The following is a 26,897-nucleotide window of genomic DNA, read 5'->3' on the forward strand; positions in this document are numbered from 1 at the left end:
TAGTCGGCTTGAGTATTCCAAATATTTGCTTGAAAATTAGAACATAAACTACCCATAATATGGGATATCATCCAATGATATTATCTGATAAAGCAAGAGTCCATTTTTGAATACCCTAAATCTATTCATATTCCCCAGCATTAGGCCTATTCATGATACAAAAAGTGAATTTTCTCCAGTTGTATTATTGATGGAGTTTAACCATCACTCTTTAGTATTTGTTAGCACACTTGCTGAATAATACTACTTCTGTCAGTTCCTGAATAAAACATATCTTGGGTTCAGGTTCAAACCCTGCTGAGATTTCAAATTCCACTTAATACTCTCAGAAGAAAGCTTGAAATGTATAACATCAAATCGATTCAAGGAATTCCCCATATCCGTCTAGCCTAGCTAAGCTTCTGTACTAAATTTGAATAATTTCTGTTCATTTGTTCTCGATAAATCTGGGAAAAAGCAAAAAAAACGCTGGAAAAACGCTAATTTTGGGCGTATCCTTGACGTTATTGCAAATTCCTTCTAACACAACATTATTACACCCTAGTTGAGCTTCTGTACTAAATTTGAACATTTTCTGTTCATTTGTTCTCGATAAGCTGAGAAAACGCTGGAAAAACGCTAATTTTGGGCGTATCTTTAACGTTATTGCAAATTCCTTCTAACACAACATTATTATACCCTAGCTGAGTTTCTGTACTAAATTTGAACATTTTCTGTTCATTTGTTCTCGATAAAGCTGAGAGAACGCTAAAAACGCTGGAAAAACGCAGTTTTTGGAAATTTTTCCAAATCCGTTCTTAGTGCACCTCTAAGGGGCCAACTGAACATACCTACCTAATTTGAACGTTTTTGATCAGTCAGTCAGTCAGTCAGTCAGTGTGTGCCATTTCGCTTTCATATATGTAGATTTTTCTAAAACGGAGTGACATTTATGAATTTCATAAATTTAATGTCGTCGGATACATCAGAAGTACCTTTCATGAGTGTGTGTTCATAAGATACCAGACGCACTGCAAGTAGCCGCACATTCTAGCGTCTATTTCGTGAAAGCTTCGCAATACAGGGCTTGTCTTACAAAGCTTATGAATAATAGGGAGCACAATTCCTGTAATGTCAGTTTCATGAAACATATTCCACTTTCCCAAACTCACTTAAGAAATGTATCCTGTTATGATTAAATCTTGGTATTCGTTGTAAACTGTTTGGCTAGCCACATATTGAGACACGACACGATGGTTTCAATGTGTTAACAAAAAATAACGAATGATGTTGGTCGAGCTTAGATAGATTCAGGGTATTCAAAGATGGACTCTTGCTCTGGCTCAAGTGACATTGGTAACTTCAATTCAAAAATCCTATATTTCGTTCACAAAAATGAAGTCATACATTCATTCACAAGTAATATTCCTTTTGCAATATGTAATACTTATAAAATCCTGATTGGAAACATAAGCAGCTGCTCAACGTTTTCACCAAAACCAACTACAACTCTCCTTCTCATTGGAGGGTTGATAGGGATAAGCTGCATAATAGTCATCGCTGTAATCATAGTCTGAAAAAAATATTACAAATATCAATTAGAAGATACGGAATTATTGATATTGGAAGTACTAGAATATGAATATGTCAACATTCTGAATGAAATTGAATATATATCTATAAGTCGAAATATAATTCTAAGGATATGGTTAGGAAGAGGAGGAGATTTTCAATAAGGTTATAATTTGACGTTTTTGAACCTTTTTATGAGTGCTCAAAGCTAATATAACGACTGATAGGTTTTTAGTTGTTGCCTATTTTTATAAAATCAAGAAATTTATATGTTTCGAAAAGTAAGGTCAATATTATAAATTTTACTGCACAGTTTTTGTTGCAAATTTCATGTAGAATATATGGTTTTCGGCTGTCACACCTTTCGTGGGACACTCTGTATTTAAGAGTTGAGACTCCAATATACATTTACAAGCACTCTCCATATTCTACTTCTCGATGGTTAAGCTTTCAATTAATTTAAAATTGGGAATGGGTGTGAGAGCTGAGAAACAATTTCAAATTGTTTCAATCATAAAATGATAATCATCATCATCCTCATCCTTCCTATTGAAGGTACCTCACAAACCAAAGGCAGGGAACCAGTAAAAGGAAATAAGAGTCTTCAGGATTTTTGGGTAAGATAGCAATGATTTTATTCTTACTTACAGCTTCATGATATTCCTACTATCATCATGATAAGTCAACATGAATTATTGTTTTATGAGACTATTTTGTTTACATGAACTACCAATTTATAATGAGATTACTGTTGTAATCTTGAATAACCGATTTATGAGATAATTTGATCTTGAATTCACTGATAAGTGATAAGATGAAACTTCAATTTGGATAATTGAGGGTAAGAATATTTTTAAACTTACAATTGTTTCCTCCAAGATTATGATCCACACCAGGATAATAATCACCATAAGCGTCATAATATCCTTCACACATGGCATGAACTGTGCAAAATATAAATTATAATGCATAATATTAATTATGCTGTGATAATATTAATTCAAGTTATTGTGATATCATTGGTATGTAATACAATAATAATAATTTCATTCCAAGGTTTCAATGGAAAGATAAGTCCTTTGAAATTGTTATTTATACCTGCAGAACTTTAAAAAAGGACAGTGGAAGACTCAGCGAATAAAGGAGTCAAGTACAAGCAATGCAAGAAAAATGTAAATTCTTGTTAAAGCCATGCTCTGTGGACAGATAGATAGAATTATCATCATAACCAATATAGTCATGTGGAGCTTCAAGTCACAGTTACAGTAAACATGCAATCAAAATCCAATTAAATTCAAATCTGAATTCCAAAGATGTCAGCATATTTTAAGAAATATTTCAACGACAATAACTGCCGTGAAGAATCTCTAGCTGAATGCATTCATTATATACTTAATAAAAATTCTCTTACGTATGTATCAATATTATAATTCTTCTATCGAAGTTATTAATTACTTCATTAAATCTATATTGTACAGTCGGTCCCGGATGCCTAAAAAGCAGTCATTAGGTCATGTTAGAGGCCCTGAAATTGATTAGTTTTAACCTGAAAACTCTGACACCAGACCTGAGCCAGCCAGGTCCCTCGATATTATTATTTATTATTATATTACCTTAATTTATGATCACAATTTACTTAATTACTTCACATGATCTGTCAAAACGTACCTGGACTTCCTCCTTTACAATTTGTATCTGGAGCACTTTGATATGTTTTCTGATTGGCTGAAACTCCTTTGTCTCCTCCATAAGCATAAGGATTGTAACCTTTGCATTCACCATCATAATTATTGTAAGCTGAAATTTGTCTATTCCCTCCTTCATAATTGTAGCCTGAAGCACCATTATATCCACTCTGATAATAAGGTGCAATATCTCCTTTTGTATTCTGATATTCATAATTAAAAGGTGTCATACTACCTCTCATGTTTGTACTAATACCTGCAAAACAATTTAAGGCTGCTTCATAACATTTCAAATTTACTCTTTGGAAATAGTCCAACAATTAGATTTTTCTCAATAATCTAATTTTTTGCCAAAGAATGAATTTAAACTTTCAAGCATAACCTATTTTATTGGACATGTTATTCATTATAAAAATTTGATAATAGAATAGTTTTGGGCTTAGCTTGTTGTTCGTTCCCTATCATAATTATATGATTTGTATTTGTATCCACAAATAAATGAATGAATAAATAATTATCTGTAAAAAATTATTCAAGTATCTCATTCTTACAATAGCAGCAGTTTAAATGCAAGCACTGAAGTTGGGATAAAACTGATACCTGGGGAGACAATGGACAATCTATCTATCTAGCGTATGGCGAAAGACACAATTAAATTCTAATAGTAAAATGGGATGGGTAAAATTATATACAAGGATATATACCACATTTATGTGTTCATATATCAACAACGAATGAATTCGTCTCAGTCATAGATTGTAAAACTATAGGCAAACATTGAATACATTTAAACAAGCTATTTATTGTGGTGTGGCTATCAGGAAATCGTCAGGTCCACCCGTGTATTCTGTTGTTGGGCACTCTTCGACGATGTGCGTCACTGTCTGCACAGCACCACACTTACAAAATGGTGTTGTTGCCTTGCCCCATTTATCGATAGCATAGACAATGGACAATTGTTTACTATAATGATGGGCTCCTGTCAGTAGATTGTGAAAATGTAATTATTTTGACGTTCAATGATCATGGTAACGTGAGAGAGATAACATTTTATGATCTGATCTATTTTCAGTTCAATACCTAGCCGAATAACAATGAAATCAAGCTATTTTTTTTAAGTCATATACTGCACTCTATGACTTCGGCTAAGCTCTAGCCGGCCTGCTCCCCCTGCTATCTCAGTTATTATTGAATATATCGACTCAATTTTTTTTTTAAATGAAAGAGGAAGACAAAATAAAGCGCGCTAGCATATTTTTATACCATTTGATTTAATTTTAATATTAGAAATAGCTGTTTCAAAACTAACCTTATTCTATAGAATGGACGATTCTAAATTATAATGATTTGTATCAACTATTATTAAAGATATTATGGGACTAAATTTTTTTAATGAAAGAAGAAGAAAAAATACGTGTCGGTAACTGAATAACAATTCTAATCAATGAAATTTAATGTTATTAATATTAACAGCAAATTTTGATTTTTGTCCAACCTATAATACTATCATGTTTTTACTAGCACCATAGAGTTGTAGAGTTATAGAGTTGCTGCTCTATTCTCTATAGGTCACAAATTTGAAGCATGCTAAATAGAGTTGTCATCGGTTTTTGAAATTGCTCGATAAGAAAGATTCCGATTTCAACTTGTTCGATTAATGATTCAAGAGTTCAATATTTATTTTATTGTTATTGTTTTACAAACTTCAATTTGATATATTTAAATTATAATTTGTTCTACATTTTTTCCCATTATTGGAATACTTAATACATAATCGGGGAGTCCGATCTCACTAGGCATCAAACCTGCATCCTTGTAGAAACCAATCTGAAAAAACAAACCAATTCAAACTTTTTTTTGAAAAAATTGGAAACCCCAATGGGTACTAAATTTGTAAAGTCTCATTTAGGTATTAATAATTAAAGTTTATTTATTTATTCAATCATTCAGAATTATAGAACTTACAGAAAAGTACCACAGGCTAACTTATGCTTAAAACGGTTCCAGTTATAATTTTCACTACCTATCTTCAATTTTTTCAAAAAAAAAGATCCAATTTTGGGAAAAAAATAATTTTGAATTAGAACTCAAATGTATCAAATTTGAATAAAAATTCTAATTCCATCAAAGAGCTAACCATTACTGCTGACCACATTTTCTTCTGTATTTAATGCTATTGATGAAGTTGATAGGAAATCTGGAAAATATCAAAAATGTGCCAGTTGTTTGCCTGAAAAATGTTGAGAATATTTTTAAATGGAGCTAACCATAATTACTGCTGACCACATTTTCTCCTGTATCTAACGATATTGATGAAACCCTACCTACCAAAGTTTGATGTGACTATCAAACCTTAAGTGATGAAGACTGAGCAAGTCTGAGGGTTGCTCAGTCTTTATCTGGTAAGGCTTTGTTATATTAGGTTGGAAAATGCTTGGTTAGAGGGGAGCTCAATGGTTGGGCTGGACTGCATTTGTTAGTTCGAGTTAGGCTTTGTTGGGTTGGGGATAATAAAAAACTCAGGTTACAAAGGTTTGGGTTGAAAAAGGTTAGGTTAGGGGAGGTTAGATTGGAAAGATTTTGCATAGAAAGGATTTGGTTAGGAGGCATTAGCTTAGAAACACTTAGGTTGAGAAAATCTCAGGTTAGGAGATACTTAGGCTAGGAAACTGTTGGGTTGGGAAAAATTAGGTTAGAAAAAGCTTTGGTTTGTGAAAGCTTAGGTTATGAAAAGCTTTGGTTGGGGAAAGCTTCGATTGGGAAATGCTTAGGTTAAAAAAAGCACAAGTTAGTGAAAGCTTAGGTTGGGGAAAAATTGGTGAGGAAAAGCTGAGGTTGGAAAAATCTAAGGTTAGGGAAAGCCTATGTTAGGAAAAGATAAGGTTAGAAGAAGCTAAGGTAAGGAAAAGCTTTGGTTGGGGAAAGCTTAGGTTAAGAAAACCTTGGGTGAGGAATAAGCTTAAGTTGGGAAAAGCTCTGGTTAGGAAAGCTTAGGTTAGGAGAAGCTAAGGTTGGGAGAATCTAAGGTTGAGTGAAGCTTAGGTTAGGGAAAGCTTTGGTTAGTGAAAGCTTAGGTGAGGAAAAGCTTTAAGTTAGGAGAAACTTAGGTTAGGTTGGGTTAGGTTAGGTTAGGTTAGGAAAAGCTTAGGTTAGGTTAGGTTAGGTTAGGTTGGGTTAGGTTAGGTTAGGTTAGGAAAAGCTTAGGTTAGGTTAGGTTAGGTTGGGTTAGGTTAGGTTAGGTTAGGTTAGGTTAGGAAAAGCTTAGGTTAGGTAAGGTTAGGTAAGGTTAGGTTGGGAAAAGCTTAGGTTAGGTTAGGTTAGGTTGGGTTAGGTTAGGTTAGGAAAAGCTTAGGTAGGTTAGGTTAGGTTGGGTTAGGTTAGGTTAGGTTGGGTTAGGTTAGGTTAGGTAGGTTAGGAAAAGCTTAGGTTAGGTTAGGTTAGGTTAGGAAAAGCTTAGGTTAGGTTAAGTTAGGTTGGGTTAGGTTAGGTTAGGTTAGGAAAAGCTCAGGTTAGGTTAGGTTGGTTAGGTTAGGTTAGGTTAGGTTAGGTTAGGTTAGGAAAAGCTTAGGTTAGGTTAGGTTAGGTTAGGTTAGGAAAAGCTTAGGTTAGGTTAGGTTAGGTTAGGTTGGGTTAGGTTAGGAAAAGCTTAGGTTAGGTTAGGTTGGGTTGGGTTAGGTTAGGTTAGGTTAGGTTAGGTTAGGAAAAGCTTAGGTTAGGTAAGGTTAGGTAAGGTTAGGTTAGGAAAAGCTTAGGTTAGGTTAGGTTAGGTTAGGTTGTGTTAGGTTAGGTTAGGTTAGGTTAGGAAAAGCTTAGGTTAGGTTAGGTTAGGTTAGGTTAGGTTAGGTTAGGAAAAGCTTAGGTTAGGTTAGGTTAGGTTAGGAAAAGCTTAGGTTAGGTTAGGTTGGGTTAGGTTAGGTTAGGTTAGGTTAGGAAAAGGTTAGGTTAGGTTAGGTTGGGTTAGGTTAGGTTAGGTTAGGTTAGGAAAAGCTTAGGTTAGGTTAGGTTAGGTTAGGAAAAGCTTAGGTTAGGTTAGGTTAGGTTAGGTTGGGTTAGGTTAGGAAAAGCTTAGGTTAGGAAAAGCTTAGGTTGAGAAAAGCATGGGTTAGGAAAAGCTTTGGTTGGGAAAAGTTAAAATTGGGGAAACCTCAGGTTAGGAGAAGCTTAGGTTAGGAGAATCTAAGGTTAGGTAAAGCTTAGGTTAGGAAAAGCTTTGGTTAGGGGAAGCTTTGGTTAGTGAAAGCTCAGGTTAGGAAAAGCTTTAGGTTGGAAAAGCTTTGATTAGGGAAAGCTTTGGTTAGTGAAAGCTTAGGTTAGGAAAAGCTTTGAGTTAGGAGAAACTTAGGTTAGGAGAAGCTTGGGTTAGGAGAAACTTAGGTTAGGAAACTGTTGGGTTAGGAAAAGATTAGGTTAGAGGAAGCTCAGGTTAGGAAAAGCTTTAGTTAGCAAAAGCTTTGGTTTGTGAAAGCTTAGGTTGTGAAAAGCTTTGGTTGGGGAAAGCTTTGGTTAGTGAAGGCTTAGTTGAGGAAATCCTTTGAGTTAGGAGAAACTTAGGTAAGGAGAAGCTAAGGTTAGGAAAAGCTTAGGTTGGGAAAAAGCTCAGGTTGGGAAAAGCTTAGGTTGGGAAAAGCTTTGGTTGGGAAAAGTTAAGGTTGGGTAAAGCTTGGGTTAGGTAAAACTTAGGTTAGGAGAAGCTAACGTTAGGTAAAGCTTAGGTTAGGAAAAGCTAGGGTTAGGGAAAGCTTTGGTTAGTGAAAGCTTAGGTTAGGAAAAGCTTCAGGTTAGGAAAAGCTTTGAGTTAGGAGAAACTTAGGTTAGGAGAAGCAAAGGTTAGGATAAGCTTAGGTTAGGAAAAAGTCAAGTGTTAGGGAAAGCTTAGGTTAGAAGAAGCTAAGGTTAGGAGAAGCTAAGGTTAGGTAAAGCTTATGTTAGGAAAAGCTTTGGTTAGTGAAAGTTTAGGTTAGGAAAAGCTTAGGTTGGGAAAAACTCTAGTTAGGTGAAGCTAATTTTAGGAAAATCTCAGATTAGAAAAAGTTTAGTTTAGGAGAGATCTGTTCTTGGCCCAGGCTCAGTAAGCTTTGGTCATACTTGTTCATGTTAGTAATTATTTGACTTGATTCAAGAGTTCTGTTGTGTATTTTTGAAAGAATAAGAACTCTCAGTAGAATTATTTCAATGATCTTTATTGAACACTTTATATTATTGTTAAGTCGAATACGATACAGAATAGAAAATACTAGAACAGGTGAACAGCGCCTTATGAATGTGTCTGTCTTTGTGTTTCAAATTCAATGCCTGTCTGATCTTTTTGAATGTTGTAGTGTAGAAATGTACAATGGATAATAATTTAGATTATAATGCAAATGTTTGTAATATTCATATCATATTCATGTAGAATAAATGTTGTTGGTAATAAATTGAATCAGTGTTTTCTTCATTTCTTTGCAATATTTTATGTTGACTACTCTGTTTAGGCGGTAGTTCAAATATATATATAACAAGTTCATTCAATTAAAATGTATCATTGTCATAAGAAAATGTGATTAAGAGTAAAGGTTTGTACATTGTCCACCACTTCTTCAACTCCTAGTTCTTAACATTATAGTTCTTTCCATACTCAAAGAGTCTCCACTATTGAAAAATCTCTTTATCTTAACTCTTGAATCCTATCTCAATGTTCAATTGTTCTATTCAATCATCTTAATTACTATAAATATAAATGACTTGAACCTGACATAAATTGACCAGAACCTAATTGTTTTTTTAATGTTTAAATTAGTATTTTAGGATAGAATTTATATTACCGACACCTATTTTTTCTTCCTCTTCAATTTAAAAAAAATTGATTGATATCTTAAAAAATAGTTGAGATACAATTTATTGTGAGATACAATTATTGTTAGTCACATAAACCAAAAATTACCAATTTCTGTTCTGTTTCAGGGTCAGCTTTAGAAAGTTAATGTTAATTTAATGAAAAACTCCCCAGAATAATATCTAATTTCTATTTAATTCATCGATTAATCAATTATATTGTATTCCAATGTCCATGCTTGCCTGTAGTTACCTCTTCAATCACTTTCGAAGAAGTTGAATTGATGCGAACATTCATTCGAGCAATCGCTTATTTTGAAATCTTTAATTCGGCCATAAAATATGAGTCAGCTGTGCTATTGGCTTCATTAATCACAGTTCATTCTTCATTGTTTACATAACATCATTCTTCATTGTTGAGTCTCACTTCAGAAATTCAAACTGTTTTTTTTAATGTTTTAAAAAGTCTTTCAAAATAAAATTCATAGAAGCAACACCTATTTTTCCTTCTTCTTTCATCAAAAAAAAATTGAGTTGATACCTTCAAAAATAGTTGAGATAATAATATATTTAGAATCGTCCATTCTTCAAAATAAGGTTAGTTTTGAAACAGCTATTTCTAATATTAAAATCTAACTAAATTGTATAAAAATAGGCTAGCGCGCTTTATTTTTTCCTCCTCTTTTATTTAAAAAAAAATTTGAGTCGATATCTTCAATAATAACTGAGATAACAGGGGGAGCATGCCGGCTAGAATTTTGCCATGACTTCTCTCAACGACTTTGAAATAAACATTATTTAAAAAACATCATAACTATGATCTCCTGGAAAGATAGTCGAATGATAACCTGGTTTGTTCTGAACCAAAATTCTACTGTACGGTACCAATAGTATTGATAAACTCACCATTCTGAGAAGGACCATAGGATTCTGATTTATTTGTGACATTTATATGAAGATTTGAATTATTTTCAAGAGAGATCAATTTCACTTTTAGCATGATGTTTTCCTAAAACGTTGAAATATTTCACAGAGAATTTTGTACCTTAACTTGGCTACTTCCAAAATTGATTATGACTAATCATAAACTTATTGTCAGATATTTTGTGAAAAATATCTTATGATTTCTAAATCTGTATCAGCTGCTGTTGAATCTGAAATCTCTGATTGGGCCGCACACACAGCAACCTTCTGCATCAATTCTGCTGCTAATTGCAGCGGCGGGCAACTCATGCCTATAATACACATATTTCTCAAAATGAGGAGAATTGCAGAGAAAAAATGTGAATTTCCTTCACTGTATTCAGCGTGTGTGATTTTGTATCAGCTGTGGAAATTAGCAGTAGAATAATACAATCGGGGGGCCATTTTATTAAACTTAAGCTGCGTTTACACCAAAGCTATTAACAAAATGTTAAAAACTTAATCCTTATGAATTCTTTTACTTCCCAACTGTACTTTAACTTACAGCTGATGATTTGTGAGCACACACGAAAGCATGCTCCTGTAAAATGTTAATTTTTATTTACATAAAGTGGATTTTTGATAACATTTCAAGTCTCTTCACTCATGAATTCTATTAGATTGAACATAACTTATCATACACATGATGAACATATGTGTTTGTCAAGCTCCATTCAATCTAATAGAATCTATAAGGATTAAGTTATTAACATTTTGCTCTGTTTATGCTATCTGTTGAAACATTTTGTTAATAACTTTGGTGTAGACCCAGCTTTATAGGGCATGAATTACATGCGACTTCCCTGTAACAACAGTAACTATAATAAATAAGCCATGGTTATATAGTTACTGTACCTGCAAGTAGTCAAAACACTTCTTTCTCAAGTAGTAGTGTCTCTAGATAGTCTCTGTCTGGATGATACAGGTCACACTTCCTATTAATCAAATTACTGTATAACTCTTTTAAAATATGCCTGTAATTCAGGTGAATACATATAAATTGTCCTTCTGTGTTTCATGAAAAACACAATTGTAATTCAATCCTGTAATAAGTGTCTTATCTCGTATCCGCAGTAAAAATCAGCAGTGGAATAATACTGACAGGAGCCTATTTCATAAAACCATGAACAAAAATCAATGTGTGTGTAGCTAGTCTGAGGCTAGTTTCTTCATTCTGACAGTATTATTATTAAAATCTCTTCCTAGAAGTTCACAACCCACCAGTGTAGAATCAATCATTTCTCAACATCATCATTTTTCATTGCCCACGCACAATCCTAGAGCTTGTGTGCATCACCCTGACCCTCAGAAAAACCCCGTATAAAATATCGGATTCACATTCTTCCGCAAATGTCGCATCCATATTTGCCCTTGAGTCGATGAGTTTTTAGAAGAACTTTAAGGTTGCCCTAGGTCGGAATGCTTTTGTAGCACATTGGGCAGAAGAAGCTCTGGCCGTTGCTAGTCACTTGCTCGTTGGTGGCGTCTCGCCTGTTACCGGCAGGAATACCGCCCGACAACGCCTTCTGATAAAATAAAAACAAACCCATTAGAATTATTCAATAGCACGTCTACAATAACAGAGCAATAAGTTAAGAACTATAAAACATGACTCTGTATTACAAGCAACTTCTTGGTGCAGCCTAACCCCCAGACATTAGAACAAGAGTAAATATTCAACTATTTTAGGTTAATCAGCAGCTGATACAGATTTGGAAATTATAAGATTATTTTTTACAAAGTATCTGACCATGAGTTTTTGATTGGGTTCATAATCAATTTAGGAAGTAGCCAAGTTTAGGTGCAAAATTCTCTGTGAAAAATTTCAACTTTTCAGGGGAGAGAAGGCAAACAACATCATGCTTAAAGTAAAGTTGATCTCCCTTGAGAATAATTCAAATATTTATATAAATGTTCCAAAGAAATCAGAGTTCTATGGTCCTTCTCAGAATGGTGAGTTTATTGATAACTACATGTACAAATAGTAGAGTTTGTTTTCGAACAAACCAGGTTATCATTCTAGGAGTTCATGATTATTATGCTTCATACATAATATTATTATTTTAAATTCAATGAGAGAAAATTCAGTACTCCATAGAGTACAATATATGGCTTTTCCCAAAAATAGGTTGATTTTATTTTTATTCAGCTAGATATTGATCTGAAAATAAACTTAATCATAAAATAATATCTCTTTAAAGTAGGTTAACCATGATCATTAAACGTCGAAATGATATTTTTACAATCTACTAACAGGATCCCATAATTATAGTGAACCACTGCCCATTGTCTTCCTGGGTTTTAGTTTTTATCCCAACTTCAGTCTTTGCATTTTAACTGCTGCAGTTTTTATTGCTAAGATAGTGAACTTATTGCTTGTACTGTATTAATGTAGGGAGAGATAGAGAGTAACAACTCTTGGCAGACATACATCACCAAATTTTACAATTCCAAAGGTGTTCGCAGTTGAACAATTAGAGACGTTATAGGTTCCCTTTTGTAAAATTATCAGTCTTTGGGAGGGAAGCATCAGAGTGTAGCCCCGGTTTCTAGTCCTATAAGTGTGCCGCACCACATCCATTGTACAGAAAATCTCATTGGTTAAAAATAAATTATAGAGGACTTCTAAAATATACACAGCTAGAACAGTGAGGGATTTTTCAAAGATTCTTCACAGATTTGTCAGGAAAAAATTGTAGGACTATTACCATAGAGTAAATTTGAACTATTATAAAGCAGCCTCAAATTGTGTTGCAGGGACTAGTACGAACATGGGAGGTGGTATGGCACCTTCCAATTGTAAATATCAGAGCAAAAAGGGTAATATGGCGCCATACAGTTATGATGGTGGATGCGATGAACAACACAAGGACTATGCTTATGGAGTAGACAAAGGAGTTTCCCCTTACAATCATCAGGGTGGAAGTGGATATAATAGTGCTTCAGTCTACAATCATGAAGGAGGAAATAGAGAACTTTCAGCCTACAAGAATTATGATGGTGAATGCAAAGGTTACAATCATTCTTATGCTCATGGAGGAGGCAAAGGAGTTGCAGCTTATCAGAAAACATATCAAAGTGCACCAGAAAATTGTGAAGGTATTTTGACAGTTCATCTGGCATATAAATTGAATTAATTCAAAATGTTTTATTATTATATGCTTAAATATAAATTTACATGCTGATTTTTCCACAGCCCATGCGTTGACGTGTTACGGATATAATGATGATTATGACGATTATTACGACTCTGGTATGGATTATAATCATGGAGAGAAGAATAATTGTAAGTTAAGAATTATTTCTATTCTCATTTCAAATTACAGCTTCATTAGTGAATTCTAGATCAAATAGAAATCTCATGAATCGGTTATTCATGATCACAAACGTTAGCTCATGATAAATTATTGGTAGTTCATGTCAACAATGGTAGTTCCATGAAACAGTAGGCTAATTCATATTATTTACTTATTTGTTAGTCATAGGAGCATTATGAATCCAACGGTAAAAAAAAATCATTCCAATCTAACCTATAAATCTCGATATGGATGGTGCTCTGCCTTCAGCTCGTGAGGTGTCTTCATTAGGAAGGATGAGGATGATGATGAGGAGGAGGAGTAGGAGGAGGAGGAGTAGGAGGAGGAGTAGGAGGAGGAGGAGGAGGAGGAGGAGGAGGAGGAGGAGGAGGAGTAGGTAGAGGAGGAGGTGGAGGAAGAGAAGGGGAATAGGAGGAGGAGGGAGTGAAGAAGGAGAAGGAAGAGGATGATGATGATGATGATTCTTGCGACCGACCGCGGCATACTTCTGAGAAAGAGTAGCATTTATTCTTATGGGAGTTTTCAAGCTGGCTGCTCATGTGTGAGTCCATGGGAACTCACTTCTTCAGAAGGTAACATAAACGAAAACGTACGTTTAGACCTGCACTACATGCAGTTTTCTTTCAGGGCTCGCTATACATGACACCCACATTCTCCTGATCCAATGTTCAACATTCATCATTTGCATGCACAAATCCAATATTTTCTTCAACTTTCAGCATTATTATCATGCATTAAAATTTATGTGAAATTTGAGTATTCCGACCTCAACAAATAACGGCCAATCAAAATAATATCTCCATGCACACAATACAGTCTACTATACTGCTCGTTGTAAGAAACAAAACTTGTATCTAAATTCATTTCAATACATCAATGGCTTTGAAATTTCAAGTCATTTTTATTCAGAATGTTGTCATAAATTATATCATGATACTTTCAATATTATTAATTTGGTTTCTTATAATTGATATTTGTATTAATTTTTCCAGACTATGATAGCTCATCCGACGACGATGATTATTATGCTACTTATCCCTATCGTCCCTCCAATAAGAAGAAGAGTTGTGGTTGGTTTTGGTGAAAAAGTTGAGCAGCTGCCTATTAAAGAATGTTTATAACTTGTGAATGAATGACTTAATTCTTGTGAATAGAATATAGTATCTTTGAATTGAAGTTACCAATGTAAATGTATGTACCATCTACGTTTGAACGGAGATTGATTAGCGTTTCATTTGATACCCAAATGTAACATATTGAAATGAATGCTACTTCATTTTCTAGAAAACCTAGAAAACCCATAGCGTTGAACGTGGATTGTGCATAGATGGTCCTTAGAAGAATCTGTTAATTTTTGGAGTAAGAATAATTCAGTGCTAATATTCAATCAATATTTAAATATTCGAATAAAGATTGTCTAAACGGATCTATAGTTCATGTGGCAAAACATTTATCCATGATGATTTAATAATTATTGTCTAGTGTGTCTAGTATGCAAATTAATAATTAGAAAGAAATGAGGAGTCCGAGGTTACCTATCAACCAACAGTGGGTTGAATGGTAGTCAAATCTCGCACTAGAGCCAATGCAATGGGAGAATCGGATAACGCCTTTAAGCAGCTGTTAATCATGGTTTAATTCAATAGACGTGCAACCGGGTCTTGAAATAGAATATTTTATCATTTTCATAAATCATCACCCAGACTGATAATAATCAAAGTTGCTAGTTGAAAGTGGTGTGAAGGTATTGACTTCTCCGAGAAGGAAATCGCCCGAGTCCAGTCTGCTTTTCAACTAATCTACAAATACTGCTAATACTATACTAGACCTGCTATAGTATATTTCGCACCTAGGGCCGAGAATGAGACTTTTTCGGCACGAAATCGGGTTTCAAGTCCGAGGCTGTAGGCCGAGGACTAGAAAAGATTGAGAGCCGGAAAAACATTTTTGCCTGTGGTGCGAACGCTATTTTTCGCCGCATAGAAAAATAAACAATAAATATATGAGAATAATTGTTTATTAAGCACTTCCGAAAGCAAAAGTGGAAGGTCATATTCAAATTTTATTACAAACAAAAAAAAACATTGAAAAATTTCTTAATAGACAACAAGATTACAAAAACAAGATGTCAAACATAAACCTATATTTATTTGTGGTTTATAGAAAAAGACAAGCTTGAGTAACTACTATTAGCCGTGAGTTCATTCAATATAACTTATATTTTTGTGTCAATATTTTGTGAACAAAAAGTACGAGTTGATGAGAGATGTGAGTAATTTCTTATATTTGATCTAAATGGTTATTCATATTGTAATAGTCTGGGTCACTTCAATCAAAGTTTTTCATTTTGTAGCTAATAAATTTCATACGTATTGATTGCCCATAATGTAGCCAGTGTCCATAATGGAAGTGATTGAACTACTCAAAATTATTGGCTTACTGGTCCTTCATAGAATTTATAGTATTTCTGGTGATTGAGCCTGTCTTTTTTCAGCGTTGACTATTAATAATAAAGCTTTATTTACAACTAGCTTACCTGGCGAACTTCGTACCGCCAAAAAGTCAATGTATCTCATGTCACACTTCACTTTATTTGGTGAATCATGAAATTTATCTGACAATCAATATTTTCATTCACATCTGAATACGGACTTCCTATGTTCTTAGTCATGAAGTATTCATTATTCCCAAAACATATTCTTCTCAATCAATTAATTGGTAGTAATATCTAACAGTAAAGTGTTGAATTAAAAAAAAATAGATAGGATAAATCAGTGTTTCAAAGATGAATTCAATGTTTTCATAGTTGTTGATTGTCAATGGATGTCCAGGAAATATGCGATGTACGATGAATCACACAGAATTACATATTCTTTCCATCTTCCATTTTAGGATGAATATAAGCTAAGCTAAATTTAAAAAAAAATGGAAATTATTCTGCCATTAATGAATGCAATATGAGCAACTCTCTTCCATCAGGTGAATAATTTTTTTCCAACATTTTCCGGTTACTCAATGATAGGGGAGTGATAATTATTTGTATAGGTCTTCTAAGGAACCATTATCTACAGCTGGTACCAATCAACTACACTTCAACTCCAAACTACCGTTGTAATACCAGTAGCCTACACAATTTATCATAGGGTGACGTGTTTATTACAGCTGGTAACTTTAAATGCTGAATCATATTATCTCAATATGATCTTGAATCATGATCATCTTTCCGTTCTTCGGTAGCCGCTAGGTCGACAATTTCGAAAACATAAGTCTGTAAAAAATGGATTAATAAATAATCATTATTAGCCACCCTATTAAAATTTCTGGTCATAACCGTAATTGAGGCCTGATGAAGAGAGATGAAAATTTTCGAATATCGATCGAGCTGGGAGAGAGAGAGAGTGTGTGTGTGAGAAAGAGAGAGTGAGAGCGTTCGTGGCTGGAATTATTAGTGGAGCGTTGAGCAGCCAGCTACAGTATGTAATCGCATATAATTGTGTTTGCCAGTAATGTTGAAATTTGGCCACCACTTGACGGCGTAGTGCAGGTAGTGCTTTGCAGGCCTTTATCTCGTGTTCTGCCCGGTTAGTCGTTGTAAATGCAAATCGGGCCTGATATAAATTGTGCTGCAGCTCATTCAACCCGCCTCAGCCCTCCCGTCCGCCAAATGGTGACAAGTGGTGAGTGCACTGTGCACTGCCAGCCTATGAAAGATGTACTTATCCCGTCAACATGAGCTTGCCATCAACAGCACTATTTGCTGTTGCCGCGCTCAAACCTGATGGCCAACTAATTACTTCTCATGTTTCACTCCTCATTTCTTCCTTCCACTCGTCCACGACACGAATTACCTTTCAAACAGACGACCACTGACAGTATCTCGAATTGTTAGCTGTGCATGCATTTGTTAATCGAAGATTGATGAGATGCAACTGTCAACATGCGTTCCTTCAATATGCGATCTAATGAGGGCACAGGATGATTTCCATTATAGTTACAGTAGAAATCGATTCAGCAAATGGTATTTTATTTGGTGCCTTGTACGTGGATAGTGGGAGGAATGATTATGAGAGATGAATGGACCTACAGTTTCAAAAAAAGTCTTAACCACCAGGTAGTCATAATATTAGCCAGCTATTATGACTACCTGGTGGTTAAGACTTTTTTTGAAACTGTAGGTCCATTCATCTCTCATAATCATTCCTCCCACTATCCACGTACAAGGCACCAAATAAAATACCATTTGCTGAATCGATTACTTTGTATACATAGCTGTCTGTAAAGGTGCAGAGCGGTTCGCAAGTGACAGTTTCTCAATGATCCAGTCTATATCACGGTGCTTCTGTTCAATTAGATGGTTCTGCCGGCGATGTATACAAAGAATGTCAAGGTGTGAAGGTGATTAATATTTGTACATTATTTGTATTACACTTGGAAATGGATTACATAATAAAGCTTGTTCCAAAAAGGTGTCTTGTATCGAACGAAAATGCTATCTTTTAGAGTGAATGATTCTCACGATAGTGATAGAAAAATGGATTCGCGATCTTTTCACTATAATGCACAATTAGGCAGGTAAAATTATTCATTGATATAACCTGGAATGATTCTGTATTAAATTGCATGCATTCTAGATTAGATGATAATCATAGGAGAACGCACACAGGAGAAAGAGAAAAAATCACGACGTGAGCAGACATTTATGCAGATAGACGGACGTCTGTGGGCGTTGCAACATTGGATACCTGGGGAGAGATGTTTTCTCCGTCTGTCTGCAAACGTCCGTCAGTTTCCTCTTATCGTATACTTTTTGTCCACCCCAAAAAGTACTTACTCCTTCGTGCTTCAGAGCCTTGACCTCCTTTAAAATGCCTTCGTCTTCATCGGCAGCCTCACGTTTCCATCCCCTGACACCCAGTTTCCTTTTCCATGAAGTTTTTCTTTGTTTTATTGTTTCAAATCAAATAAATGAATTATTTTATTATATTATTGTGAACTTCTGCGTTGCTATCACATAAAATCAGTCGGAAGCCATCGCCCTCTGTTCAAGTGGATAACTTGGCATTTAAACGGTAATAGCTATAAAACTATGGTAATAGCAACAGCATAGCTCTATCATTAATAGCTCTCTCATAAATCGATTATGACTTGGATTTGTGCAACAATAATGAGCAAAACGTAGTTACAAATGACTCAGGCTCTCAGGCATTCAAATCTCAACTCAAATCTAAATTTCCGACGCTCAATGTATTTTTAAAACCATATCGAACTGGATGAGACTTTGATTGCCTTATATTTCTGAAGTGCTTCATTATGCACCATTAATGAGAGTATAGATTCAAAAGCGTGTGACGCCTTTCAACATCAAAAATTTGTTTGCGTTTACAGACTTTGAATGCTCATCAACTGACAGTCATTGTTATTTCTATTTAGTTCCAGATTATTGTTATAATCCATTTTTATAGTATATTGTAATCCAATATAAGTAAACATATTCAGGTTATTTTTTCCAATTTCCTCAAATTACTCTTCAGAGACTCATCCATATCACTTTTAGAACCATGAATAGAACTGAGTTTTCCATTTTATAAGATTAAATTTTTCTTTCAGATGTCAAGGCAGTACAGGAAGATACTGAATTAAAACCTTTCAACTCAAATCATGCTTACTGGTAAGTTTTATTTGATTTATTAGTAAACAAGTACATTTCTAACGTTACTTTGCACTCGGGCTCTTGTAGGTCACAGTGGACGAAAACAAGAACTTTTATTACTCATGAACTTGAAGGAGTCCACTCACAGTTGGCCGTGTTTAAAAGAAAATTACAAATTCAGAGAGCGAAAAGTACTTGAATGTCGAAACTTTAGGTTAGTAATGGATGTAAGGAGACGCATAAATTGGATTAAATGTTGGCGTAATAGAGAGAAGGGAAAATAAAATTGCCAAAAGTACCATTATGTCCAAAGCAAAACGAGAAAATTATGTGAAGCCTGTTTTGTGGGGGCGTGGCTATGGCAGGATTTTATTTCGTCGCGTTGGAGAGCCAAGCGGATACAGCACTGTATTTCCATTCCAAAACAGCTCGAATATTATTATCATCATCGCATCGAATCCAGTATTGTTTTTGAATAGCACTCACTATCTGGAGATGTTATCTCTGTCCAGCTTAGATCTTGTCAAAATATAAGGAAACCTTCCACGCCAGAAACATTATTACTGTTGTTCAAAAACTTGCAAATAGGAAAAAAACTTGTTTGTAAGTTTATATTTTTCCCTAGCAGTAGACGCTGATATTTTAGTAGACAATACTGTATGATGGTATAGTCATTGGTGTAGATAGCTTTTTGACATTGGGGGGGACGTACCGGTGGGTCTGGGGGGGGTGCCCCCCAGCGAAGTTTGTTTTGAAAAATAGTTCATTAAAATGATGGTTTTTGAAGCATATTTCACTTCAAATCCGTTTTAAATCCTCTTATTTGGCAGTGGTAAATTATTGGGTAAATAAATAAAATTCTGAGTTAATGGTTTTGAGTTTTACTAAATACAAATTATTTACAAAAAACAGCTTAATAATACAGCATTAGTTGTATTGTTTGTTTTGATTACCAACCAAAAAGTTCTACACTCACAAACCATACAAAGCTGTAATTTTACTTGATAGCTAAAACTGTGTTTCAAAGATCAACATAAATTCTCATGAGTAATCACATTTTTCAAAACAAAGTCTTAAATCTCTGTGATTGTAACTCTTGTAACTGTCCTTGTTTGAAGAGAGTTTCAGATACAAAATACTTAGGTAAAATCGTAAAATAATAGACGAACACCTTAAATGAGATGTTCATACTAAATTCTTAGTGTTAGCATAATTAAAAATCTCAATAAATTTTTCCGGGGGTCATAGCCTGTACCATAAAATATTGGGGGGGGGGACGCGTCCCCCGTGTGCCCCCCAGGATCTACGCCCATGGGTATAGTAGAAGTTGTTTCTGATTAATACGATGTGAGTTATTTGAGTTCAATCAATAGTTCACTCAATTGTTCATACAATTGTGTGAATAACAGTAGAGTGTAATTTGTAATAGTTTGAATACAGTAGTATTATTAGTAATTCTCATACCGTTTAAAGGATGACATTTTCATCATAGTTGATGGAAAACGTCATCAGTGAAAATGCTGAATAATAAACCTAATATTGCCCACTTTGATTGATTGACTGGTTCATTGATTGTGTGCTTTATTTATGCAGATTACAATATATACTGGCTTATATACAGCCTAGATATATGTAAATCACTTTTTTAAAATGTCCTTTTCATTTGTGTTCCTCCTGTTTTTGAAACATGTGAATAAGAATTCGCGGAGCTTTGACCATTCTTTGGAGAAAATATATTCAATATATCCTTCCCAGTAACTCTCTACCAGAGATTTGATTGGAAGTGTTTGATAGCCTAGAAATTCTAATTCAGTATTCATATATTTTACATTAGAAAACACACATATATTGAATCATAGTTTCATAGTTCCAAGCTGGAAATTGAAAGTATTAAACTATCAAATTCACTTGACAAAAATAGAAAAATAAATTGTAAGAGTAAGAATATTATTTATTATTCTGTCAAAATTACGTAGATTATCTTCACTGAAGTTGGAAATTCTTAGCGAAAAATAACTGTGGTTGGACTCGACCCTACAACCTTTTATTCCCAAGTCCTGCTCGCTTCCCCTATTTACATTCAAGTTTATAGGTAATAATATATTGGATAATAATATATGTTTTTATTCTATAAAGTTTAAAGTTGAGAAAACTGATTGAGGATCAATTGATTGATATAAATGGAAATGGGCATATAAAAATCCATATATAAAAAGATTTTGAAACTATATGAAAATTTTCAAGTTAATCATTTTTGTAGTTCAAAAGTGATGATGCGTGAAACATGTATTTCCTATCCCGAACATGATAATTTTAATTCTTCATTATTTTAATTATGGCATAGATATAGATAGGTCTAAGGGACTTCTGAGAGATAAACTGAAAGGTAAGTCACCGTCAGACTTCAACAATCATTCATATCTATTGAAGCTCAATTCCAAATCATTTCCAAATATTTCACACCCCTGACTGAATTATAAAATACACGTTCAATATTAGATGAATCAAAGGAAGTATTCAATTTGGAGCTTCGTTTAATAATAACTATTAAAGTATTTAATCTAAAAACGCTAGATGTGGCAACTAATAATTTGCTGAATGCTTATTGACAAAAGACACCTCGCCGACTGGCATTAGCAGCCAGTTTTTTAAGTGAAAGTGTGCATTTAGGTATTAAGATTGGCCGGCACGCCCATTAAATGATGCTATTTGGCATTTTAAATAGAGGCTTTTGATTGGAGGGCGGTGCTCGTTAGCGGGACTGACAAAGGGAGGGGTGGTGTTCAGAGGGGGTGTATACTGTCTATTTTTGAAGTGGAAGTCGATCGATATTCGAGCCGGACAATAGGATGGACGATGCGAGCACGTTTTTCTTTCGAGCTTCTTATTATCGGTGCGTGGCAAATGCTCATTACCGAGTCTCGATATGAATCGACTAGTAGCCACTGGTTCAATACACGCTATATCTATACAAGCCTATATACTATACATCTATATATCTATACAAGCCGACTATATTCAGTGGTTATTTGCTCATAATGTGTGTTTGGACAGCTGAAGAAGTGTGTCGATATTAGGGGCGATTGGCACGCGAGGCTCGCTGCCTACTCTCACCAACCACCCTCCACCCACCACCTTCCACCTTCCACTAGCCACATCAAAAGATTCGTTCCTGCTTTATTCGTCAGTTCACTTGAAATATTCATCAGGTAGAGCTGCTTCAAAAATATAAACCATTCAAACGTGAATTATTCCGCTTAATGGCAATAGTAGTTACAAAACGTTACATTGGAGAGTAGAGTAGTTTATTCAATGAGACCATTCCACCTCCTTCAATTATAGTTTTGTGAGAATTCCTCTGTAGATCTATATATCTGATTGCATAGTGAGCTAATGTTTGATTTGTGACGAAATTGAAATTTTTATTGAACAATTGGATAAAACATCTATCGGGTGAAGCGAACACACCAAATATCTAAACCACCTTCCACACAATTATACAAAAATATTCCTGATATAATATTATACACTATCCGTACTTTCACTTCGGAAACCTAATAACAGTGACAAGAGCGGCTAGTAAGTTTCTCATTTAATAAAGGATAAATGTTGTATAGCTCGTTTTGGATGGGAGAATGATGATAAAGATGAAGTTGGGCAATGTATTTCAATTATATGGAAATATTTGGAGTAAAACTTTTTAGAATACAAACTCAATGAATTGATTAATAGATTATAATTGAACGAAATAAAACTTACTAACTAACCTAACAACTTGAGCTGAGTGACAACACTCTTCTCTGCACGTACACTGGCAATAAATCCAGATTGATCTGTGATGAGGTGTACATTTTTATATCCAATTCATGGAAGAATAAAAATGTGGCTTTTATTCGAATATCAACAGCATAGAAATATGCAATATTTTCACGAGTTTTCTATAGCCTCGCGAAATAAGATCTTTTTAGAGGCGGCAGTGGGAAGCAGGAGGGAGCTATTGTAGCGGAGAATGAAGAAGGAATCAGATAAGATTTGCGAATAACGGTTGGCTGGTAATTGGCTGTAAATGGGGGAACGAGAACGAGGAGCGCGCAGCCAATAGAATATAAATATATCAATAATACAGCTGCTCGTTTTGCAATGAATGGAAATGAGATGAGAAGTGTAAATTCGTGGAATAAAAAATGATAATTGTGCAGTAGGTGGTTGACGACGATGATTATGGCAGTGGTGGTGAATCTTTTTCTCGAGTCCATAACTTTTCCGACGGGGACAGGATTAGGGGTGTGGTGGGGAGGATTAGGTTGGTGTCTGGGGTGGTAGGGGGGAGTTGGATCGATGGCTCACCCTCCGCTAGAGCAGAGCAGTTGTGCCTCGGGCCGTGTAAACACAAACCCTGTGCGGAAATGACGCCTCTCCAGCCAGCTGTGGCCAGGAGCCCTGGCCCTGCCTTGCTTAGCGGGCCACTCGTGCGTTCTCGTTGATTGAGGCAAGCGAGTGCGCTTCACTCGCCCAGCGCATGAAGCACGCACTCTAGCCACTTCAGCCGCCAGCGACAACTCGGGGAAACTCGGGCCCTATTTTTGTAGCCAGGAAAATTATTTCCCAGCCAGTCGACAGACAACACAAGAAAACATGCACGACTTCTTTCCTTCTTCTTTGTGAAGAATACCTTCAACTTTCTTATTTGTGAACAGACAACGTGTGTTCAAACTTGCAGACTTTGTTGGGAGACAGGATATTGGAATCTCTTCAGTCGTCCCACATGTAGCTCCTTGATTGTAGCTGAGTTTCTCCTCTCTCTCCTTCCATGCATCCGAATGAGTTACCTTACAGCGACATTTGAATGGAGGGAAGCACACTGCGAAAAACTTCTGCATTGAGTTACGACGATATAAACCTTATGTTGTAAGGTGGAGTTCATTGGAGATGGCTGAACCTTTAAAATATGACAACAGAGAGATTTTAGCATAGATTCCACAATAATTATCTATTAGAGATTCTTCATTCACTCTTCTGAAATCTCACTCCATCGCTGAATAACCATAACGTACTGGTACTATCGATATTATTATACCATAGGAGAATAGAATGTACGATAAACTTCTTATCCTCATACTAACATAGTCTTCATCATACTAACTGAGAGCTTATTATTTTGCAGGAACTCTCTGAAGAGTTTAAGAATTGATCCCGTCTGAAATAATACAGAAGTTTCCATTCATAAGTTAATGTGTTTTGGATGTAACTTCTACATTCCTCTGGATTTTGAAGAAATTGTGCAATAAATATTGGTAGTTTTTGAAGAATTATCGATAACAAATCGAAATACTGCTTCACCGGTTAGCAGAAGTGGTCAATCCACCATATTATTGATCTTGCTCCGTTATGGAGCAGATTGAGACAAAGAATTGAATTCAATTCATTCGTCTAAGTGGGTTTAGAACTGCTTTGAAAGCCGTTTCCCACTTGACATCAGCTACTTTTCTGGAACATTTCGGCATGGAGTGTTCTGAACGTTTATTTCAATGGAGCAGATCATTTGAGAATAATTCCAGTCATAATAACCAACAAAACCAAGCTGAAGGACTTCCAGCAAAATATACAGCTTAATATTTCGAGTGGATACCGTTTCCGCCAACTCTCATGCCACTGGAAAATTTGCGAGATAAGTCTAATTCTGCAGTTCACATTCGCCCAGACCTGTATTTATATGAATACGTTGCCTTCATTGTTTTTTAGTGAATACCCTGATAATCCTTTCAGGAACCGATCTAAAAAAATCTACATTGTTTGATCACATCATTCACCCGCTGAATTAGTGTACATTGAATAATTCTCAGAATATAATAATCGAATTGATTGACTTGCAATCTTATGCAATCATTTCTACCAGTACACTCATTTTGTGAACAGTTTGTAAGCGGAAAATAATTATATCTATAAGGGGGTATTAGGTTAGTTGAGGATCCAACTCAATCAGGAAATATTTTAAAACAATCTGAAAAGTTATATTAATTGAAATTACATCAATATTAATTGTATTATTTCTCGATGCAATAGGCTTCGGTTTTTTAGCAACAATAATTTAGGTAGCTTCTTCTCCAGCACTTAAAACATATCGGAAAGGATAGACTGAAATGCTATTTTAGATATCGAATTGCACTATGAACAATGGTAGAAGCTTAATAATAATTGTGTTACCAGGAGTTGAGTATCTGGGAAGTGTAAACGGAAGACATGTGAGGCTATGTTATTGTAGATTCTGGTGTAGGTTAATTGAGTTATAAAGAAGATTTCCATTGAGTGTTATTTATATCGTTCCAAATGAATATTGATTAGAGCGAGGTGGGAGGAAGAGAGAGTGGAAGAGAGAGAATCGATAGCAGTTCTTATGGCTTTCCACGGAAGCACTCTCATAAAATGAAGACGCAAAACCCAAGACGACAGACGGGCTGGGAGGCTGGGAGGCTGGCTGCCTGCAAGAAGAGCAATCTGTGGAAATTGGAATGTACTCTCAATACTCCAAGTGAGGCGGCCGCTCTTTAATTAGTACCCTTCCTCTCCCGCCATCTCCACAAACACCTTCACAGGGTGGCAAACAAGCGAGCAATAAATAATCGGTGCCTGCAGCCCTGCAAAGTGCGCTCTCAACCCCCTTCCCACAAGGGGGTTGGGTTGGGTGCTCGCTGGTTGAGATTCAGTGGAGGCGATGGCGTTCCTGAAAGCTCGACATCCATTAGGAATACAGCCGCTATAAAAGTTTGCAGGAAAACTATAAAGTGAATAAGCCTCCTGGATTGCACCAAGTCTTGTCGTAATGTTGTGTCAGCAATTCAAATAGTGTTCAGGACTACATTAGGAATCTAGGATGGAGAAAAATACGTTTCTACCATTCTTGATGATTATCCGTAAACGAGAAGATAATTATTGCCGTAAGAAAATTATATTGAAAATAATTTCTACCGTTTTTCCACTCTCAGTATTGATCTTCGTAGTATCAACCATTAATTATTTAGCCTATGTTTTTTAACTTTACAATTCCTAGAGCAATGTTTCCAATCAGCGATTGTTACATTATATCATGCAACTTTGAAACTACACTATAAACAACATTATAATTATAGCTCTCATTGATCATTCACATTGATCCTTCGTTATTTATCAATAACGATTTCTGTTATTTTCTGTGAGAAATTCTGCAACTCACCAAATTGCCTTGTTAATTACTACGAAGATGTAGAAGACCAGAAGTTATTCCGGAGCCTTATGGCCAACAAACAGTTATTGTAAGTTCCCACAGGAATCCTCCTCCTTCTCCTCCTGATCCTCCTCCGACTCATCCAATATCATCTCCTCTAACCATCACCCCTCCGTCACCACAACCCCTTCATGCTCAACTAGTTGGAAGACGATGTCTTCGACCCCGCGGCGATTATTTCGATGTTTCAAGTTGTGTTTATGCCATCAGAAGATCGAACCTCGTTCAATAAAGCTGCTTTGGAGTTGTCATGTGCCTGGAGCTACTCGCCTCGATTTGACTCGACTCGACTTGAACTGACTTGGCCGCTCAGCTGCTACTCGGTCATTCACGATCTGCTCAATTGATTCGCTGTCACTTGCTCTGAATGATTATCTTTTGTAAAGTAGGCGGTCTTGTCATCTCAATTTCCAGGCGATAGAATCGCAGCTCCTCTATCTCTATTTATTCCACTTGAAACTTGATGATTTATGTTTACGTTTATATATAGAATACCAACACATCCAACTGAAGTACTGTGAAACTTCGATGAACTGGATCAAAAGGTATTGAAGCTGACCAGAGTTGAAAATTCAATGAAAATCAAGGTTAACTTATAAATTAAGGGTAGAAAAACAAATAGGAAGTGAATTTACTTATAAAATTGTATCTAATATTCC

General features: G+C 35.4%; 2 protein-coding genes and 1 long non-coding RNA gene across 4 annotated transcripts in view; 2 read left to right on the top strand and 1 right to left on the bottom strand.

Moving 5' to 3' along the window:
• Positions 1 to 26,897, top strand: part of LOC120354907 — a 181,093-nt gene that overhangs the window by 12,136 nt on the left and 142,060 nt on the right. Inside the window, exon 2 of the long non-coding RNA XR_005573295.1 lies at positions 18,935 to 18,995. This is a non-coding gene — a long non-coding RNA (uncharacterized LOC120354907). The remainder of the gene's footprint in view (positions 1 to 18,934; positions 18,996 to 26,897) is intronic.
• Positions 1,341 to 10,172, bottom strand: LOC111048893. The gene is made up of 4 exons (XM_022334874.2): positions 9,954 to 10,172; positions 3,220 to 3,492; positions 2,415 to 2,495; positions 1,341 to 1,552 (listed from the first exon to the last, which is right to left on the bottom strand). The coding sequence occupies exons 1-4, from the start codon at positions 10,045 to 10,047 to the stop codon at positions 1,470 to 1,472; spliced, it is 531 nt and encodes a 176-aa protein (XP_022190566.2). The 5' UTR covers positions 10,048 to 10,172; the 3' UTR covers positions 1,341 to 1,469.
• On the top strand, positions 11,720 to 14,753 carry LOC111053602. Of its 2 annotated transcripts, XM_022340522.2 has the most exons (4): positions 11,720 to 11,963; positions 12,768 to 13,109; positions 13,207 to 13,296; positions 14,320 to 14,753. In XM_022340522.2, the coding sequence occupies exons 1-4, from the start codon at positions 11,870 to 11,872 to the stop codon at positions 14,409 to 14,411; spliced, it is 618 nt and encodes a 205-aa protein (XP_022196214.2). In that variant the 5' UTR covers positions 11,720 to 11,869; the 3' UTR covers positions 14,412 to 14,753. The 2 variants fall into 2 exon arrangements, with proteins under 2 accessions (XP_022196214.2, XP_022196215.2); XM_022340523.2 differs by lacking the exon at positions 13,207 to 13,296 and having other exon boundaries at positions 11,767 to 11,963.

Source organism: Nilaparvata lugens, chromosome 1, assembly GCF_014356525.2.
Source record: "Nilaparvata lugens isolate BPH chromosome 1, ASM1435652v1, whole genome shotgun sequence".
Taxonomy (NCBI): Eukaryota; Metazoa; Arthropoda; class Insecta; order Hemiptera; family Delphacidae; genus Nilaparvata; species Nilaparvata lugens.

Bases quoted from the DNA above. Each gene is read 5' to 3' on its own strand.
- LOC111048893 (XM_022334874.2), bottom strand. From the start codon at position 10,047: ATGCTAAAAGTGAAATTGATCTCTCTTGAAAATAATTCAAATCTTCAT. The intron at 3,493-9,953 runs GTGAGTTTATCA...ATTGTTTTGCAG, and splicing joins CTATGGTCCTTCTCAGAATG to GTATTAGTACAAACATGAGA. The intron at 1,553-2,414 runs GTAAGTTTAAAA...TATTTTTTTCAG, and splicing joins TAATCTTGGAGGAAACAATT to ACTATGATTACAGCGATGAC.
- LOC111053602 (XM_022340522.2), top strand. From the start codon at position 11,870: ATGCTTAAAGTAAAGTTGATCTCCCTTGAGAATAATTCAAATATTTAT. The intron at 13,110-13,206 runs GTATTTTGACAG...ATTTTTCCACAG, and splicing joins TGCACCAGAAAATTGTGAAG to CCCATGCGTTGACGTGTTAC. The intron at 13,297-14,319 runs GTAAGTTAAGAA...TAATTTTTCCAG, and splicing joins TCATGGAGAGAAGAATAATT to ACTATGATAGCTCATCCGAC.